General features: G+C 38.5%; 1 protein-coding gene across 1 annotated transcript in view; it reads right to left on the bottom strand.

Moving 5' to 3' along the window:
- The window catches only part of PIGN (phosphatidylinositol glycan anchor biosynthesis class N), an 86739-nt gene that overhangs the window by 56614 nt on the left and 8083 nt on the right, over positions 1–22042 (bottom strand). Inside the window, exons 4-10 of the mRNA XM_018076893.2 lie at positions 19837–19943; positions 13702–13826; positions 12327–12457; positions 8422–8538; positions 4664–4704; positions 2734–2793; positions 1584–1676 (exon numbers count right to left, since the gene is read on the bottom strand). Of these exons, the coding sequence (XP_017932382.1) occupies positions 1584–1676; positions 2734–2793; positions 4664–4704; positions 8422–8538; positions 12327–12457; positions 13702–13826; positions 19837–19943 (674 nt within the window). The remainder of the gene's footprint in view (positions 1–1583; positions 1677–2733; positions 2794–4663; positions 4705–8421; positions 8539–12326; positions 12458–13701; positions 13827–19836; positions 19944–22042) is intronic.

Below are 22042 nucleotides of genomic sequence, written 5' to 3' on the forward strand. Positions count from 1 at the left end.
ATGGCTAGAAGTGCTACCAGGTTTCAGTGACAACCTCCCTGGATGAAACTAGTATTATTTATGTCAGACAGGAACTAGTACACTGCAGCAAACACTGCCAAAGCAGTGCTGTTAAATCAGTTAACCTGCACATGGATAAAACAGGTTTTGATGCCATCAGAGCCACTTTGCCCAAGGACCTCCAAAACATCTTTAAAGCCTTCTGCAGCAGCCTGACTCAAGTCTGACAGTTGGTATAATGCGCAGACAGGAGTTTCCTAAGCACACTGCTCCCAAAACCTGACAGCTTGAAGTAGCAACCCACACATCTCATCCTATCCACTTAAGGCACCATCTTCTCCAGGGAGTACAAATTCTGGTTGGGTCAGTCCACCACAGGAAAAGCGAAAACCCAATTGGCATGCCTAAGCCAGTGCACTACTTCAGCAGAAAAACACAGAGGAAATTCATACAGGATCATTGCAAAACAATGCCAGAAACAAGCTAAGAAAAAAAAAAAAGATAATCTAGCACTAAAAAACGACAGACTAAAAATAAACTTAAAGGAAAGGAGAAGTAGAACTACTTCTTTCTTTAAATAATGTCCAAGACAACAACTTAACTGAAAAAGACCTGAGTTACATCCTTAATTCTTAAAGCAGAGGTCTTTCAACCGTGGAGGTGATATCAGCATGCTTCACCTTCACATCCAGTCCAGCATTTCCCCTGTTTCATAGCAGCTTCCAACCATAAATTTGAAAGTGACTCTGCTGCTGATACTGCCCCCTAGGATCCACACTTTTGAGAACCCAGCATTCAAGGGACAGAAGCTGTTGAAGGTGTTAAACTCTTGCAGGTCATCTCATGCTAGTTTATTGTTCCACTATCATCACGTGGTTTTCTTGACAGGGTAACAGTTCTTGTGTGTCTCAGTTTCCTATCTACGGAGAGGATGATTTTCCCTCAGAGCATTTCTATGCCTCGCCAAAACTGTGATTTTGGGATTTTGGACAGTTTCTTATTCCACTGTCTAGCGAAACAGAACCTTTTTTGTTTGGACCACTCAAATGTCCTCCTAAATATAATATCCAATATTAAATGAAGCAAGACAGAGAAGCCAGAAATGAACACTTACAAAGCAAAACAACAGATACAGCAGCATTAGCTAAAAGTTAATTAGACCACTAATTTCATTTCTTTAATGGACAGGAGTCTATTACCTTTTTGACCTGTTTGTGTACTGATCCTGACTTAGAGCCTTGTCTCCTAGCCCTCGTTGCAAAGGTACCTTCTCAGGTACCAGGACTCAGATTCTACCTCCATAGTGCAAGCAGGTTTATATCAACATCAATAAACATCAGCATTTTTTATTTTGTAAAGAGAATGAATAACTTTTTTCTTGAATCTTAATAAAGGTCGTTTATTAAAGTCTTTCCAACTCCTTCAGATATAGCTCAGAGCTAGTCAATCAACATCACCCAGTATATGCATTCAATTTTATTCCTTTGAATTCAGCATACTATATAGAGGGTATGTCCTATAATTATTTTACATGTAGCAACAACTATTATTCAAATAAGTATTTTTTTTAATATGTTTAGTACCTTAAATTGCTCAAGAATTTGAACAGCGTTGGTAAACATGCTCTCTGCTTTGAAATGAGCACTATTGTTCAGATATTCCAAAGGCAGAGTTCCCTGAGGAAGAAAAATAAAAATTTAAATGAAAAACCAGGAATTTCTCTGACTGAATTGCTGGCCAAATGAGCAGCAAGAATAGAACAAATTACTGCTGAAATAACTAATGTAATTCCACTGAAAATACTCTTCTCACATAGTTTTGCAAAATGACAGGGAACGTTTAAAACAGCTTTTACAGGAATGCAAAAGACATAAATAACAGAAATTGTTATTAAACAATATATGATAAAATAATATAACCTTGACCTCTAATCAGAGGCCATTTATGAAATACCTAAAAGTCCTCTATCCAAAGCCTGGAAGGAAGTCAGCCCGGGCCTGACTCAACCCAGTACCTGTGATAGGAAGGTGAGCAGTTCCCCTGCCACTCTATGCTGGGCACAGCCAGCAATGAGTGCAGAACAGGGAAACAGAAACTGGGGCAGAGTCTCCAGAAGAAATATTTCAAAAAATGTGCTGCAAATAGGTGTGTTAAATGTGAAACTAGCAGCGTGAAAGCACACCAGTGAAATGCTAATTGTCGATTAGATATTTATGAGGCAACTTTTGGACTGTGTAATAACACATGAAAGAAATTAAAAGAAAAAGCCAAGCCATCTCACTGTTCACTAAATTAGAGGTACAAGACATCATCTGAAGAAAATACTCAAGTTTAATCAAGAAATAATTAAACATTAAATTGCAGGAACAAGCTTGTTTACAGGCTCCACTTTCATGATCAAAATCGTGTTATTCAAGCCATATCACATTTTTACCACCCTAAAAACAAAATAATAAAAAACCTTTATGCAACTCAAGAGTATAAAGTTGCAGATGACAAAAGGATCAGCTGCCTTTCCAATTGATAGCCCTATACAATATATAAAAAGATTGAGGTTGTACTCTAAACTGAAGATACACACATAAACCTAAGACTACAAGCAGTCTTCATATCCTGTAGCACTTTTACAGATCTACAATCTTGCCCTTCATATGCCTCGAGACTTGGCCCCAACACTTCTTCCTCTATGGTAAACAGATTTTTATAATATGTAAAAACATTTGTACTTCTTACCACAGAATTCAGGGGAAAAGGTACACCGATAAGGGAAGCCATCAGCGGTGCAATATCAGCCTGTGCAAGCAGAAGCATTCCTATTTTAATACAATTTCAGCCTCTGGAGCTAATAAATTCAGTTTAATTTTAACATATCTGCATTTCCAAAAGAAAATGGTGTAATACTGCAAAGTTATAACACGCAACTCTCCTTTGTAGGTTTTCTTTTTTTTGCAGTTTCTAGAAGTCACGGCATGATTAGGTTCAAAATGTGAGGCTCCACTACCAATAAACCTTCAAAAATACTTCTGGTATAAAAAGCAAATATAACCCCTCCCCCAGTATTTATTTACAGGAATCCAGCACCTCCTTCACTGCACTCAGAGAGGCATAACATTTTTATGACTATTTATATGATGGAAAGAACTAATTTCATATTTACAGTTCTAAGCAGTACACTGGATATACTGCTTTTCACAACACTCCATATCCCATGCTTCCACAGTGCTGATTACTCACTTTCTCCCCTCCAGTGAGTGTTTCTGCACTTTTATTTGTGTCCAGTCAGCCCTCAGAAAGGCTCTTCAATCTACACCAAGGCATCTCATAAAATAAGTTACCATTACATTCTACTCATGACGATAAACACTCCCTCTCACTAGGTTTATATTTTCCTTTAATATAAAACTAGGCCCAAAATTCTTTGTTTCTTCAGCATAAATCTGAAGAAACTACACTGAAAACAAGGCACTACTCCAGCCTCGGATCTACTGTGCAGACTCCGAACCATCATTTGTAGATAACAATATACATGTAGTGTAATGGTAGTCAGAAGTCTACTGTGCTATTTTTACCCATAGTTCCACATATACTACAGGATAAAAGCTCTGTCTTTGGGAACTCCATTATCCAGGACAAAGCAACACTCAAGACTCTTCTATACAGTCTCAAAATAACACAGGCATAACTCCTATCAACCTTGAGAGGAAGACTGGTCTCCAGTTTTATACCATGGCTTTGCTGAAAGCAGTTGATCCAGAACACTGCCAACTTGAACTTTCTAGCATGAGTTTATTTCCTTTGTTTGAGCAGATTTGGAATCTGTTATTCATGTATCGGTTTACGTAGGACAACAGGAAGTAAGAAGAACCACGATTTTAAAAAGCTTGGCTGATTTAGTATCAAAGGATAAGTTGTCCACCTTTTTCTCTTCCTTTACAGTACTAATTGTCTCAACTGCAAAGTGCCTGGGCCATAATCACAGATCCTATTGAAAAATAACACAGTTTAACACTATAGCAAGAAATGGTTTTGATTCAATAATAACAGTAACATCTGAAAAAAAAGTGACAAAATACAGACATTGAATAGATGGGTCTGAAAAAATAAACCAAACATACACATGGCTAACAAGTGTAGGAAAAAGCACATAGCAGATGCTCACAGACTTGGGAAAAATCGTTATCAGATCACGTTTTTTTTGTGTTTTGCTAGACATCTTCATAGGAGATACCAAGGAGGCTTAAGTTCTGCTCCAGAGCATTTTCCAAACAAAAAGTAGAGGGAAAGCATCACAAGTTACTTCCCACTCTGCAAGCCTGCTAGATGCCGTTCAAGTTACTTCTGGGTAACTGGCACCGAGTTTGAGGAGGACCTGTTACATTGTACTGCACCCTTTCTACAAAGGGTACCATCACTTAACTAAAATGGTGCAATAATGTATCTTCAGGAGAAGTTGTATATTGCTGCCACATGTGTCAAGAAGCAGTTTAAACTTATCCTCATTATGTTCAGTATGAGTGCAGTTCCTGCAACTCTTAAAGTAACACATTCTAGGGAAATTGTATATCAGTGTGATCATGTATTCAAATTAAATTAGCTTAAATCACACAAAATCAATCATTTAAGGTGAAAATTTATGAACTATTAAATTAGGTATGTTTGATACCTGATTGACATCAAGCCTCTTCAAGTTCTCCAGCTTCCATTCTGCAAGAAATAACAGAGTACATGAACAGCTAATCTACACAGATTTGAAAGGGGTAATTCCACTGACATTTAATGTCTTGTTGCCATTTTCTGTAAATTGTTGGTACTAAAAAAAAATATAATTTGACTTTAGGATCCTAGCTCAAGAAGGTTACAGATGGAACTCAACAGGCAGAAACAACAAAATGCATTCATTTCAGTTCACATTTTCTTTTATACAGTAGGATAAATTGCTGCTTGCAAATCTGTGACCTAGATCAGTTGAAGGAAGGCCAAGGGTTTTGGGTTTTTTCTCTCAATACAGTGATGTATTACCTCCTGTGCCAACTAAAAGAGGTTTAGGAGACGGGCTGTTAAATCTCTTCAGTAGTTTATAAAAAAGGTTAACTCAAGGTCCCAAATGTACTGGTACAGTGTGGTGCAAACATATTAGACCCTAAAGCTGTGGTGCATCACACAAAAAGCTGGTTCAAAAGTGTATTTTCCTGTTCTCCGTTGGCCTCTAAGGAAATAAAGAGAAAATTCCCTAATTTCTTTGGGGGTGGAGAATTATTTAAAAACAGAGTTTAGCAAGATCTGGTTTTGGTTTTTTTCTTTCATACATTTACAGTATTGCATATACCAAACTTATTTTCAGCAATTAGTTCATACCACTGCTAGCTTTGGGGATCTCAGTATAGGTCCACTGTTATTTGATCCCAAAAACTCCCTGAAGAGCAGCCATGTACCCTAACAGTAGTGAGACATACAGCTACAGCAAGTTCCTATGGCAACACAGAAAAGGTATTAGCAGCATTAATCATGAATTGTGCTAAATTCACACCAAAATGAACAAGTTTGCTTCCTTTTGCTTCCTAGAAAAGGGAAATGGGGTTATATTTCTAGAAACAGACCCTCACTCATATTTCTATTATATAAATGCATTGCTTGCTTTCCTTTAAATAAGATTTTCCAAAGAAAAATGTTGAAAAACTGTACATGCACACACAAAATGTGCTTAAGGTAGGAAGAAACTGTAGCTCTGCTAAAGAAAACATCTAGCTTTGTCAAAAGCTTTTTCATCTCCACTTCCCCTACTCAGATGTTTCCAAAGGCAGAGTTGAAAACATCTGCATTGGACCAGGAGTTGTAGGACATGGAGCCCAGGAAATACCGTGAACCTGCAGACCGGCCAGTCTGGGCTGTACTTCCAGGAGTGAAGTGCCTTGGCTGTATGTGCTGCCCACACTGTTTTACAATTCCAGCTCACTGTCTAGGTTTCTTATACAGTGCTCAGTTTTCCAACCAACTGATAAAGGGTTTTTTTGCCTCAGGGCAGGGAAGCACCAGTTCAAGAGGTTGAGGATGAGGCTACATGAATTGAAGAAAATCTCACAAAAGACTTCACAGAAGCAAAAACAGTGGAGGGGTGCACTTGAACTTCCTCAGCTGTGGCTGCAGCTCTGCTGCTGTCCAGCTGCAGAAGACTGTGCTTTCACTTACAAGCTTCTCTGGACTTGCACCCCAGGGCCAACCATTAGTCCATGAGGAGCTGAAGAGCAGCTCTGTATTCTCTTTCTTTCTGAAGAAGGCTCAAACCAATGGCCAAATGGGTAATATTACACGTCGCCCACAGGATGCAGGGCTGCCATAACAAATCTTTCCAAGAGGATTGCCTGACCAGGCCTGAGGGAAGGCAGAGCACAGGTGAAGGAACTGATGAGGAGAAGGTTGTCATCCCAGAGCAGACTCTGTGCCCTTCTGGTCATCCAAGGAGCACATTCATCCTTCTATGACAAACTGGACAGACTACGTCCTGCCTGTTGGCACTGCCTTTGGTGGTACAAACTCTCAATGGCAATAATGAGAAGAGAGACAATTCACTGAGCTGCCCACAGTATGCTTGCACTGAACAGAGCATAAGAAGTTTGTCAGCATTAGAAATATTCTGTCAATATTTCCAGGAACTCTTAACTCAGATAAATTAGGAAGAATTGTCAATAGATGCAAGAATTTGAACATTGGCGCATGCAACTACAAATGTAAGCCTGATATCTGCATTCACCAGTGTCACAGCAGTCTTGAGGACACTCTCCTTCCCTGTACACAGTCTCACTTGCATTTGTGTAGAGCAGGAAAGGCAGATTCAAAGAACATTTCAAGAGCACTCTTTTAAGCATCTTTTCTTTCACATGTTAGCTTTGTGAAAATATCTGGTATTGTAACTTAATGGAGTAGCTGAACTGTATTGACCTCTGAAAGTGCCAAGTTCCATTTCAACAATTTTTCTTTACTTCTAAGCTATGCAACCTACTTTAAGCTATAATGTACAACCATAGAGAGAACAGTCACTTTTTAAGTGATAATTGATTCTTGCTACTCACATAGAGATTCAAACTCCCAAGACAGTCAGAGAGACTCAAATCTCCAATAGAGATCATCCATGGCAATTAAGAATCTGTAAAGATAGTGTCTAAACAGACCAACAATATGATTGACAGCTGGGAAGCTGCAGAGCAAGTCCACAACAAAGAGAGGAGTTTATGATGTTTGCTTTGGTGTGCTTGGTTTTTTGTCTGGTTGTTTGGTTTGTTTTTTGTTTGTTTGTTTTTAACCATCAGAAGGAAAATATGAAGCAGGCACAGTAGGGTGCAGACCAATGCCCTCCTTTAAGAAAATAGAAATTTCCTAACATTTCCCTATTGTGCACCTGGAAGTCAGCTCAATACTCATCTTTTTTGAAATGCTCTCACACCATTTTCATCAACTTTAAGTCAAATGCCGAGAACCAAGGAAACTGACAGATGTAAAATTCAACTATTACAGATCAACCCTTAGATGTCAAGTGTCCTTAAAAGTCAAGCAGATCAGCCATCACAGACATCAAGATCGGTTGGTTTATTCTGTTTTCTATTTTTTTGCCACAACTCATTTTTAATTTTATCAGAGGTGTCATACTTTTATAGCAGCAGTTAATCACAAAGAGTGAAATGTTAGCATAGTCTATATCTGATAAGTCCCATTTGCTTAATCTGTTACCAAATACCTTCTCAAGAGCAGGGCGGACTTAAAACCTCAGAGTTGAAGTAATTTTTACCTGTTTTCTCTAATGTAGCTTGACAAGCAATTCAATAAAATAAAAAGTCATTACCTTATTGATTGTGATTAATAACCCGAGACTCAAAGCATCTTAAGAAACAGAGCAGGTTACAAGAATGGGGCACATGAAAGAGGAAGAGCTTGCACAATTTAATCACACATGGTTCTCTAAATCCATTGATATTTCAGTAAGCCAATATTTATTGCATTATATATTTTAAATAATAAAACTTAATTTTTTTTAATTATTCCTAAATAAATTACAAAGGGGAAAACTACCAGTAAAGAGTCCTAGTTTTTCATTGAGAAAAATTGTTTACATTTCCACAAGAGTTACAAGGATGCAAGTGAGACAAAACAGCCCCTGGAAAGTCCCCAGGGTTGTACTGTGAAGCTAGAAAAGTCTTTGAACCTGTCAACTTATCATGTTTCTGTACAAATAGCTTTTAACCTCTGGGAGTCTTCCTAAGAATTAAGTCTCCTCTGGAACTAAATTTCACAAACATGAATAGTCTCCTGTCCCCAGAGAGAGAAAGTCTTCAATTCTATGATTAGAAAAGAAAACTGACTCTGATATTATCTATCCAATTTTGCAGTATCCTGCTTCAGCATGCCCTGCCAGTTTTATATTTTACCTACCTTTCAAAAAATTGTCTTCAAAGAACTGGGATGTAACTTTCTGTGGATAATTTATTCCAGCACCCCACACAATCAGTGGTGTTAAAGTTTCTGAAGGATGACCAGCTCCATGGGATCCTAAGACACACCAAACATAAATAAAGTATAAACTTTAAGACATGCGCCATAAAACCAAACAAAATCTACATGCAACAAAAAATACACACATGTACTAAGTTCTTGTTACAGTAGACATACTAAAATCCTGTTACAGAAAATCTATTCCAGCTTCATAGCTTATTTTTATGCCACTAACACTAAAGTTACAATAAAGCAACTAAATTCAAGTTGCAAGTTGAGAAATCAGTACCAGTTAAGTCATTATAATAACTACTAAGTCTATCTATAGAGATAGAACTTTGTATATTAAAATCCCCAAATTGTTAAGATATAGAAACTAAAGCCATAGTATTTGAAAGCCTCAAGGTATAGAGGAGTTACCTGCCCAAAACACGTGCATATGACTATCCTGAGCATCCCACCAAAACCATGATTGGTTTATTTCAGTAAAATTAGGCATGTGTGGAAAAAAAAAATCATATAGAACTGATCTCTGGTTCCTAAATAAGAATTAGACTTCCTTTTCAAAATCAGGAAGCAATATGCATTGCAACTGTCATCCTTTCCACTGTGATACAAGTTCATTTTTAAGGTTTTAAAGCCTAGGAGCAGACTCCTTAAAAATTGATAAAACATGATTTCCTTCCCTGGGGAAATTGATTCCCTCCAGATTAATGTATCAGCAGCCAAAAGGAGGAAGCTTGAAAACTATGACACCTCAGCAGCAGTTGCACAGAAGCAGGAGCCACACAACCTTGAAAGGAACGCTGGTCATTAAACCCAGTGGGTGAGGTACCACAGCACTGAGATAATCCAGCCTCAAAGGGAATAACGTTGTTATGCAAACCCTATGTTGGTCACTGCATGGTCTACAAGATTATACATTTTCCTTGTATTTGCATAGACACATGCTCTTCCCTGTGTGTACAAATATATATTTAATAAATACAAAGGAGAGAGAAAGCACACTGTTGTACAGCCTCAAGGTTATTCCCAATTTCATACCCCATTCTGTCCTTAAAACAATCATTTTGGCAGAGCTGAAGAACCAATTTTGCTTTCTTTAAACAGCCCTAAGCTTAAGAACACACAGGTCTGGGAATCAGATTCCTGATGTTCATAAATCCCTTGGAGGGCACTCTCTGGGCTTAAAAGCAGTAACAACTGCTCTTCTTTGCAGAATTTGGGAAAAGAGCTGATGGAGAGAGCACATCCTCCATCTTCCAGGCATGAGTTATTTCTTTCTGTTGCAGGAGGAAAGTGAAATTTTGGTAAGCTTACATTTTAGCCAAGTCACCAGCTCCATCAGTATTTTACTGAGACTCTGCCTCTATGAATACTTTAAGACAGATACAGCTGAGACAGGCAGCTGTATACATTCTCTCCTTTTTATAAGAACCAGGTTTCAGCCTGATCTGAATTATAAGAGGGGAAGAAAAATAATTATTTTCATCTGGGTCTGTTCCCTGTTCCAGCCCTCAGCACCCTCCAAATGGACCTGCCCATGAGAAAGGGAGGGAAAGGGTGCTGTTGTTTAGTTCTCTGTTCTCTGATCCAGCATATCACACAGTACTACTTGTACCAGGATGGTAGCAGGAAGAAGTGGGTAAGGTGAGGGTGGGTATGGAACTGCCTACCTTGGTGGTCAGCAGTTCCACCTGCCATCAGCTTAAAGCAAAATTATGGAGTCAGACAGAGAAAGCAAGTGACTTCATTGGTCTTTGCCAGCAACCACAGATTCTTCATCATGTCTAATCCAGAATGTGTTCTTTACCCTAAAAGGTCCCCCCGACATTCTAATGTTTAATTTGTTTTAAAACTGGTGCACATCCCATTCTGCAAATAACCACTGAAAGGTTGCAGCAGTTGGTATACTACAAGCTCAAATAAAAGCTACTGAACTAGCCTTCAGACTGCTTGCTATGAGCCTGAGCAGCATCTCTGTGTTTGCTCTCGGACTCACTAAAGTCAGCTTTAAAGTTACTAACACTTCTGACAGAGGATCAGGCTTTATCTTGGAGGCAGGAAGAGATGAGAGAAAACTATGACAGACCAGTGGTTCTCAAAGCCTGAAGACTTACGCCTATCACCTTTTATTCCCATTTCAAAGGATCCAGTACAAAATGAGAACGCCCCTACAGCAAACTCTGGCAGTGAGGAAGGCCAGCAGCACCCCAGGCTGTGTTAACAGGAGCACGGTAGAGGGAAGGGGTTATCCTTCTCTACTAAGTACCTGTGAGACCACATCTAGACAGTTTTGGGCTCCTTTGGTACAGGAAGACATACATCACCTAGAATGGTCTCAGTGAGGAGCACTTGCCCTGTGAGGAAGGGCTGAGGGAGGACACAACTGAGCATCTTGCCTGTACCCCACTGTGAGAAGGTTTGAGAGAGGATGGAGCCAGGGTGTCACTGTGGTGCATTGGGGGAGGATGGGAGAGAACAGGCATAAGTTTAAACAAAAGAAGTTCAGATTGCAGATAAAGAATACCTTTCCCCCTCCATGAGGGCAGGCAAGCAGCAGACCAGGCTGCCCAAAGGGGTTGCATAGGCTCCATCCCTTCAAGGTTTTAAAGGCTCTGCTGAATAAAGCCCTAGCATCTGTGTCTGATCCCAAAGCTAATCCTGCTTTGAGTAGGTGGTTGGACTTCCTGAGGTCCCTATGATCACATATACACAAAATATATGTACACACCTTCCTCATAAAAAAATTATTAAATGATTACTTGAAACAGAAAGAAAATATAGCAGAATTAAAATTTTTTTGCAAGTGGCAGTCAGCTCAACAGTAAGTTGAGCAGTAAATATACAAAATGGACTATTTTGTAAATGAGCAGTAATTAGGCTGATTATGAATAAATATACAAATATTTTTGTCACCTCTGATGACAGAAAAAGTCTGCATCCTTTCAATTGAAAAAGCTTAAGATTTCAGACACAGAGTAAGATGTTCCATTTTCCCACGACCATGCCTGAAGCCATCTTGGTTCAAAAATATCACAATAGTTACAAACATGCACATTGGAAGAGAGACTTAGCACTTTCACTGGCTGCACACAAGGACAGGAGTGTTTTTAAGATTCTTGGAAAAAAACAAAAAAAGAAGAAAAAAGTCTAAATGAGCTCACCATCTTAAACTCTTCTCATCTGCCCTTAATCTAGTTATGCCAAAATTGCCTCAGGGCATTTGGCCACTGTGGTCAGGTGTTTCACAAGTGCCCTTTGTGGGTATCTGCATGGTTGACCCCTGCCTCACTTTCCTCTCTGTACCCTCAGCTCCTCCATCTAGTCTCCAGCACCAGTCTCATCTAGAAAGATCATACAGCAGTCCATTCCATCCTTTCTGCTGCGCTTAAAAGCCCAAAATAAGCAAAAAGATTTTCTTCCCTCCCCGTTCCCTCCCCCCTGTCAAGTTTTCCACCAGCATCTGGACAGATTTCCCACCTTTTCCAGGTGTTTCAAAGCACCAAAGTGAAAACTGTATCTCCCACATAGGCTGGAACAAGACCAACTTTGCTTCTGGCAGCCAAATAACAGTCTTCTCCTGCTTGGGTTAGTTCTCTGCAGAGGAGGTATTCAGGTCTTTCTATCCCTACTAGCAGCCACTGAGGGAGTTAAGCTTTACCTTACTTTTTTCTATCCAGAAATGGAACACAGCTGTCACAGCAATTTGCATTTCTTGATACACAAGAAACAATTAGGATATCAAATTAAAGCAGGGGCTTCAAAGCTCCTAATGGGACAGAGTTCTAATCACACTCCAGATGCCCAAAATCTCAGCCGACTCAGCATTTAAAAAGACTCACCCCAATCTGTCATTCCATGGTCAGAAGTTAAAATAAACGCAGTTTTTCCATCATTTCCATAAAAATGGTCAATTATTGAAGCAATTTCTTTCACACCCTCATCAACTTTTTTAATATTCTCCTTGTATTCCCTTGAAAAACAAGAAAAAATGTTAGATTCAAGGGGGCTCTCACACTTGGCATAAAGCAAGTTATCCATGGTCATAATGCCCAGTCCTTTTATTATAGACAGCTTTATCCTCTACAGATCCTCAAGGTAACAAAAGGCTTCCTAGGTGTAAAATCTCTCCTCCTCTGAGTGTTATGTGAGATATTAAGTTGTCATAGCACAGTTTGAAAGCTCCCGAAACCACAGTTTCAAATGGATTTATATTTCAAATATGACCTGGCCTTGACTTAAGACTATAATTTTATCACTCCCAGCTTATCAGGCAAGTTAAGGAGAATAACAAAACTAAGAAATTCTGGAAAACTCAAACACCTTAAATTGTAAGTTGCAAAAATTACCTTAAGACGGTAACTAAATAGCAAAGAAAGATCTTGCCATGCAGGCACTGTTTTGAGATGATTCATAGATCAGGACAGCTCCTAGGGTTTTGTGGAATAGAGGCTAAATAAAAAAATCTTCATATTTTTAGAAAGAGTGGCCGTGATTAATTTTCAGGCAACTAGTTTTCTTTTTGCTGCTGTTGCTAAAGTCAGTTTTAAAACTCTGTCTTCAAAAAAATCATAACAAATGAACATGAGAGATAGAGCAAATATGAACTTTGGAATGATGTAGGAAATCAGAGAATGAATTTTGAAAGTATGCAAAGATCAAGAGAAAGATATAAAATCCTACATTCAAAGCACATGAAGAAGTGAAAAGAAAGTTCTCAAATAATGTACTTCAAAACAAATTGGCGATGAGAACTGTTAATCTAAACTCTTCTTGGTTCAAGAGTCATAAGGAAAGCCAAAGCATAATGTTGGAATTTGCAGCCATTATAGTTAAGTTTACTGTTGCCTGTAAACTCAACTATATAATTTCAGCAATGGGAAATCTGAAAACTGTATCCATTTTATGTTTAAAACTGCCATTTCCTACATATCCTCTAGACTATGTGTTGGCTATAACTAAGATAATCTGCTAAAAATCAGACTCGAGTAGAGGAGTATAACCAGGTATACCATATATAGTAATAATTTGTGACTTCTACAGATGGGAACTTAAAAAACAAAATAACCCAGAAAATTCAGAACACAGGTAATCATGGTGACACATATGACCCACAACACTACCAGTCTTGTTTCTGGCTTGATATATAACACTATTAAAGAAGTTACTGCTTGCATTTAAAACTAATAAGAAAGATATGCTTAATATCTCAATTACCTTGAGTTTGGCCGATGAGCATGTCCATTTGTGTCTATGCCTAGCAAATGCAGGAACAGAACCACTTTCTCCTCATTCAGTGCAGAGAACAATGTTTGATTACTTCTGGAAGAATTAAAGAAGCTCTGCATGGAATAAGCCATTAATACATTAATCTGAGTAAAATGGAAAAAGATAGGCAGCTTATTAAAACTAAAACACAGCTGTTTTCATGTCAAAATACTAGTAGTTATTAGAGTTAAAAAAAAAGAGAAAAAATAATGACTTCCCAATTTACTTCTTGGAAGATAACAGCTATCAGTATAGCTGGTCCACAATTTCAGCTTATCTAAGGCAACACTCAAGTTGAGGTGTCTTTTGTTGTTTTGGGGGATCTTTTTCTTGTGGGTTTTTTTTTAGTTTTGGTTTTGTCAGCTTTGTTTGTGGGGCTTTTTTGAGTTTGTGAAGGCAGAAATACCAGTTAATTGCATATCATCCCTTCTTTGCCTCCTGTATAAACACAACAAGAACCATTCCTGAGCATCACTTATAGCTTTACATTTCCATTAATTTACTGCATTTACACTGGAAGCAAAGGTCTCAAACATTCTCACTTTGAAAGCAGGTATTGCAGGACTGAGATACCAAGCTACAACTTGTTTGCAGAAACTAAAATAACAGAACGAAACATGACATGTTTTGTAAATACATGAAGTACAGAACATACATCTGCCTTGCACATGTCCTACTTATGCATCCCTGAGGCAGATGCCAGGGGAGAATTCTCCCCTCAGATGGAATGAGTCTTGACACAGCTATTCTGTGTTAGACCAGCCATATTACAGCAATGCAAAATGCAGGCAGACAGCTATTCCAACATCAGCTCCTTAGTAATAACACTGCCCAAGGAAAGAAAGTTGGGTAGGGTTTTAGTCCAAAGAGCATCTAGAGAACCTTGCAGTACACTAATATAAATGAGAGTGTTTTCAAATTTCATGCAAGAGTCCAGGGAAAATGCTGTATAGCCAGGGAACCATTTCTGCCACCAAAGAACAGGGCAGCCCACCACACACTTGTGATAGCAGTGGAGCTCTTAAAAACCAAAGCTCACACCTTGTGTAAATAAAAGTTATCGTACCCAGAGGAAGACTCAGTTGGCAGTGATAGTATCATAGTAAGCTAAGTCAGGAAACCATGTCAGTATGCAATTTCACCTTTTTAACTCCCTGAATATACACGAGCTGCATGGACTAACATTTACACACTCTCAGCTTCAGCTCCTGTCCAAACAAAATCATGACCAAAGTCCAGAGATATTTTAAATAAAGACACAAGAACAAAATCTGATTACATTAAATAGCAATATAATTATTTTTAAAATTTCCATTTCCCACAGAAATTCGTTCACCTACACATATTTGATGACAGATTGAAGAAGTTTTCCAGAGCACATCAGTAATTTGCAGGATACAGTATAATTCTGTTTTCTTATTTTTAATTAAATGAGAGGAAACAACATATCAAAACAGACAGACAGGAAACTACAAAAATTAAATCCTAAATGGTAGATCAATATTTGAAGGCACATATTTTTCTATCACAGAATGACTGCGCGAAAGAAACCATTCAGAGGAAGGCAAGGCCTGAGTTTCCTCTCTCCCACCAGACTAGTCCCCATGACATACCAAAACCACCCCACTCCCCTAGCCTAAGCCACCTTGTAATCCAGAGCAGCAGCAGTCAGAAGAGCTTGCCCAAACTCTGGCTAACTAAAAAGAAGACGGTAAACAGAAGATAAGTGTAACCTAAGATGTGGCACCTTTTCCCAGAACAAATAGAAAACTTTATCCCATGGAGCTTTTTTAAAAATGGTTTACTGACTAAACAAACCAAAACCAAACAGGAAGCTCACCACAAGGAGTGATCTTAGGCTGATAAAGGTGGTGAGTTGGTAAGCAGGATACTGAACAGTAGGGGCAAAAACCACTTCACCTTGCTCAGGAGGTTGCTGAACTGTTTGTCCAGAACCATCTTTTTGTCTTCTTGTAGCCTATGAAATGTCTCTTCTTTTTGGTTCTCAGTGTTCAGAAAACTTGAGTCCTATCACCACTCTACACTAGTTTCCAACCCACCCAACCCACCATTATGTTAACTTTAACTTTCTCTTTTTTTTTCTTCCTTTTTATTTGCTCTATTCAGTAATATTACCTCCATTTATATTTAAGCCAAATCTCACCAAGAAGTTTCAGAGAGGGCAGTAAACAACTAAAAGGCCAAGAGCACTTAGTTTCTCCAGTCTCAAGAAAAAGCAGCTAAGGAGAGATTCCATTTTTCTCTTACAACCATCTACTGTGAGGGTGAAGGGAAGACTGAACCAGACTGGTCAGAGGGCCTCAAAAATGGGACAAGGTAAAGCTCGCAATTTGAAATGTGGGAAATTCCAGAAAGACAAAGAGACTCTTTAAAATTATTTTTTTAAACCCTAAGTGTATCCAGACATTGGAACAGCTTCTCAAAAGGTTTGTCCTTGAAGATGCTCAAAACTTGATTGGGCAAGACCTGAGCAGTTCGCTCTAAGAGAACCACCTTCATGCCGGGAGTTGGACTTGATGATTACTACAGCTTTCTTCCAAACTTATTTTTATATAGTTCTGGCAACTTTTCTATGATTTTCTGTCAATTAACAACAAAATAATGCACTGGCTACAACTGATATGCAGTTTAATAAGATCAGCAATAAGTTTCCCATTAAAACATTTACAGCAAGATGTGAACTTAATTATAATGTAACACCCATTAAAACATTACAACAGAAGTTTGGTTATAACTATGTGAAATCTTTATCTAATCATCTCCCTCCTCAGATGGGAGAAAGTAAAGAAGAAAAAAAGACTACCTAGCAGTCTAACAAATACATGACTTACAGATGTCTGAATAGAATATGAACTTACAGATGTTAAACATCTAAGTTGTTGGGGACCTTTTGTTCCCTCAAACAGAGTTTCCATGGAAGCATGATCCTTTAATATGGCTGATAAACTGTTGCTGACTGCATGCATGTACAAAGAGAGAGACCAAACAAACTTTTTTTTCACACAGCTCCTTCATACATAATCTAGGACAACTTAATTTAATTGGTTGCTTAAAGTGGTGCATGTTGATTTGTGTTAATGGGAGAGTTTAAATAGTTATGCCCATTTGCAGATGTAAAATGTACAAAGGCAGGATAAACATATGCCAGGTTTGGATCTGCTGAGCATGATCATGCACAAGACGCCTACGTATTTAAAATAAATCATTCAACCATTGTACTGCTAATTAGAGCAGAGCTATCTGTATTGAAATCCACTGGCACAAACATCAGGTCATGGCACTGTCTGCAGAGCTTCAAAGTTTAACATAATTCAGTTCTGGACTCTGGCCGCCACCCTGCATGGAAGGGACAGTCTGAAGGCTTGGATGGCCTTCTTCCAGCAGAAAGGGGTCAAAGCAAGAATGAAGTACTCTTTTCAAAATGAGAAAGGAATAAAAGAAAAGAACCCCAAATATTTGTCATCTGTATCTACATGTCCATTCAAGTCAAAAGACACCAACTGAGTATCTGGAGCATAATAAATTGCGGTTAGGCCATTACTGGGACTCATCTCCAAGACCAAGTTCCTGGAATTTTCAACCTTTTACCCTAAAAAAGAGTTCAATCTTATAAAACTGTTTTCCACAAAATACTTCAAAAAATCAAAAATGCATTAGGAAGACTTTTTTTTTCCCATTAGTTAATCTACACTCCCAATATTTTGCTCCTTAATTTTTCTTAGCACAGACTCACAGTATGATTTAGGTAAAGGTTATTTAATTGAGAATCATCAGGTCACATCACACTAGATCATATTCAGTCCCGTAATTATTTGGAAAGCTTCTAAAAAAACTAAATCAAACCCCAAAGAAGCCAACCCAAAACCCAGAAAAAAACCGCAGTCAATCAACTCCATGCCCATCTGGAACTCCAAGCTATTGTTGCACATTAAAATTATTGAGTTTTAATTCAGCTGCTGATAATAAGCCCACAGCCTAGTCTGTGCTAAATTTTCTGTCCCAAGAAAGGGTTAGGAGCACCTTGATCATGAGCAGACATGACAGGAACTATCAAGTATCATAAATTTTTCTTCCACTCATGATTTAAGCAATCTGCTTCTGAGCCATACAAATAAAAACGAGTGAGAGTTACCCATCTTCTGACCAAGTTACTATTAGTTAGGGGTTTTTTTAAGAGAACAAGCAATTTCAAAGTGCCAGCACTAGCACCCCAAACATCAGTTAGCCATTTTTCATTTTATCCCCACCTTTTTTGGGGGAAGAGGAAGGCACGAGTGGCCCTCATGACACTTGGGGACCTGTAGACTACACAGTAGAGAAGGAGCACGTTACCATCTTTTACTTACTAAAGAGGCAGAAATCCAGGGACCACCTTGGCCAACATATGAATTAAACAATATGTTGTTAAATCCTTGATACAAAACTCAAAGGAGGAATAAAAAGAGTAGGCCAAGAGTATTGCCGCTCCTACTTATATGTAACCTCATTAGCACAGCTGGAAGTTGTTTGCCTGTAATAACAGAGTGACCTTGGTTTCAGTAAGCCTCGAGTTTCACACTTCTGAAGCAATCGTTGATGCGTTATTGGAGACATGATTAATGGAATGTGTGGTTTGTGCCAGTCAATCAAGTCCTATCCATTCACAGTATGAAATTTAGACGGGCAAAATATGTCTTTAAAATAATGGTGCTGGTTCCGAGGAAAAAGTAATCAGTAATGACATATATATTAAACACATCATTAGAGTTTGAAAGGAGAAATGCCATTAGGTGTTCTGAAGCAAAAGGCAGCACCACCCTCACATACTTATGCAGCTCCAAATGACAGCAGGGTGCAACTTCATGACAACAGCTATTCAAGTGTAACTGAAAGCCCAATTTGATTTGTATTATTATTCATATGCATTACAACACACAACATGGCACAAAGTGCACATTCAGGGAAAGGATGGCATTAGAAAAAACATCTTTTCACCTGCAAACTCAGGAAATCATGTCCTTTGAGAATTAGCAAACTATAATGAATTTTTTCCACCCTATGTCCCTTGTTTAAAGCAGAACCATGCTTGGCTTCCTAAATAGATGCTGATTTGGTTTATTGATTTATTTGGTTTAATTTTTTGTTTGATTTGATTTATGCTGGTTAACTAATACCAATGCATACTGCCCAGAGATCTTGTGGAAGAAGCTTGAAGTCTTAAGCTCCACTAACATTGTTATGAGATCCAGAAAATAACTCACTCAATTGCTTCACTGATACAGGTATTCATACACCAGTGCCCACTATCAGCATTTCTTAATCCAGAACAAGGGAGGTAGCATGGAATAACAGGAATATAGAAACTAATGAATACTCAGAAATTATGTGTCTTGGACTATTAATACTTACAGTGACAAAGTCAGAGAAAACAACAGTCATGAACCAGCACTGACCCAAGTCAGCTGAGCAGAGCACCACATCAACAAATTATACTGCTCCAGGGCCTAAGCTGCCCCTGCTTCCCCCTTTCTCCCCCCCAAACTAACTGTGACTCCTCTGACTCATCTGCCACAGCACAGTGTGAACCACAGCAGATAATCAGAAGCCAGCTACATGTATCAGAAGAAGCCACATTGAACAATTACAGTCAGGGTGCAAGCCTGACAAACATTAAGCCAATAATATTGTCTATTTCTTTATCATGAAGAAGACTTACGACTTCTGCCATGCTGTAACACCTGTTATAAAATCCTTGACTAATAGCATTCAAGATCTTAAAGGGTCTGTAATACTCCATGGCTTTCAGATTATAGGCAAACAATACAAAGAAAAGCCAAGAATGTTTTTAAAGGGTGCTTTTATTAGTGTTAGATTTTTAATCAGCACAGAATGACAAATGCTTCCTCTAAGCACCCATTACACTAGTCATGAAAGTTGATTCAAGTAATATGTACTTATGACCCCATGTGATACATCTTCCAAAAATGTCTTCCTTTTCAGTTCTGTGTTAAGGTTTACATGTTCTAAGACAAAGCTAACATGTGCTTTTTATAAACAGCTAGCATAAAAAGATTGTCTGCTTACCTTAACATGATCAAAAACCCATATGTCAAGCTTGGCTGCATCTTGTGCTCCAAAGTCCTCACTTTCTGCTGCGTAACAAAATGTATAAACGTGATCTCCAGTAGCACCTGCAAAAACAATATAGGTGGCATACGAGATAAAAGGTTTTTTTCTCTTTTCATAGTCAAAAATACTTTCATGCACAGAAGTAGAAACTTATCAGGAATGATAATCCTTATTTTAAACTTTCCCATAATTTATGGTTTTCTGAAACCTGGATACCATTTTACCTCATTAGGTTACCAGCATCTCAGAGGAATGAGGAACAATGTTATCCAGTATGCTCAGGTGAGGAAATAAAGTATGGAAAGGCAGATAGTATTAAAACAAATCCCAGTACAAGCAAATTAAACAGCATTTCATTTTGAAACAAAGAATTTCACCAGGAAACTTCTAATCAAAGAAGATACATATTTAGAACTTCATTTAAACATGTGTTTTGTGGGGAGACTGAGAAAAATATATTCAGCTTTGGTTTTTCAACTGAATCATACAAGACAGTGCCCTATCTATGAGGTCTTTTACACAGGAAAACATCAGATATCACATATAATGAAGGCATCAGAAGGGTTCCTGTATATCAATTCTAGCTATCAAAAGCCCAGTGGACAACCTCGGGAAGATAATTTTCAAAGTCTGCATCTTCAAAACAGGCATCCAAAATAGAAAATGGAGAACTACTGAACTATATTCACTCACAAAGTACAACACGAGGGCCAGTGATGTGCAAACAAAGCATCTGGACAAGCTGATTTCATTCTCTACTCACTGTGAAGGGAGCAAAGCAGAGAAAGACAGAGGGGGTTGGAGGGGGAGACCTAGAAGAAAGTAAACTTTAGGAGTCCTATGAAGATCTGAAGCTAGGTGAAGTTTAATTAAATAACTCAGTGAACAGCAGAGCTGTTACAGCTCAGGGATGCCATTTATACCGTGACAGTGTAAACTCCCAGAGGGTGAAATGTTCTTCAATTGGTTGATGACCAGCAAGAATATAACTGATTTGCTGGATGTCACAATTACATAATGCCGCTGTGTAAGCTCCCAGGCTTGTGAATGAACTAACATCCCAGTATAAGGGAGCTGCTTAGCCAAGATTATGTGCAAACCCACCCAAAGGGATGCAGGTATTTCAAGCCAAGAAGATAAAAGCTGGCATAGATTTTCTGGCGCAGCTCTCCCCTGCGCCCCAGGAGATGTTACAACTACTTATAACACAGAACACTTGCTGTAGTTCTCAGTCTGAAAGAAAAGGAAGAAAATACTGCCAGGCATTAAAAAGTGAATTCAGAAGTTCCGATTGGTGGATAAATGAGATCAAAAGAAGAAATAAGTCCTGTCCAACACTGTCTAAGAGGGTAGAATGCTGTAGTGTTTTTCCACAATATCACAGCAAACCCGAGAAGATCTTCTTTGAGAAGTGCCACATCAGAGAAGCCTAATGACAGGACACAGTTTGCAGACCAAGTGAAGGAATACATCTACCACTTACCCATTTCTAATTTCTACCACAGCAAAACAAATAAACCCACCCATCTCTGCACTGCTATAAAGAGAAACGGTAGCAAAATAAAGTCGTACTAAGAAAGTTTTGGAGTGCATGCATACCTTATAAAATATACCTTTCTTTTGTTTGTTTTTTTTAAATAAGAAATCCTACTACGCAAAATGTTAGAAAATACTATTTTGTTTCTGTTATTTGAGAGGTGCCAGGTGACAGTACACCAACACTTCTCTTTAAGTCTGAGGATGAGGAAGCAAAGATGGGATAGAGAAGCAGAAGGAAGCCAGGGATGAAAACATCCTTTAAAAGCAAGCATAGAGCTCTACTGGATTTGATTAAACTATTACACTACAGGAAATAACTGAAGTTGCCAGAAACTCTCAAACCAGTTACCACCTTTTTGCTCCCTTGTCCGACACTTTATCTCATCCTCAGCATCAATATCCAAATATTTGGATCATGGATCAAATTATCACACCTTACTTAGATTTACAGTGAGGCAGTTCTGTGTCTGACAAGCTTTTCATGGATCAGAGTCCAGACCAGCAGGAGACTTTGCTAGTAAATTTTGCAGGTACAAAAGAGGGGAAGGAAGAATGAATGCACAAGGACAGTCAGACACTGAGCTGGACAGAGTGTGGGCATCAGAGAGCTGTCATCAAACAC

The sequence above is a fragment of the Manacus vitellinus genome, unplaced genomic scaffold (assembly GCF_001715985.3).
Source record: "Manacus vitellinus isolate BGI_N305 unplaced genomic scaffold, ASM171598v3 scaffold_33_pilon, whole genome shotgun sequence".
Lineage (NCBI taxonomy): Eukaryota > Metazoa > Chordata > Aves > Passeriformes > Pipridae > Manacus > Manacus vitellinus.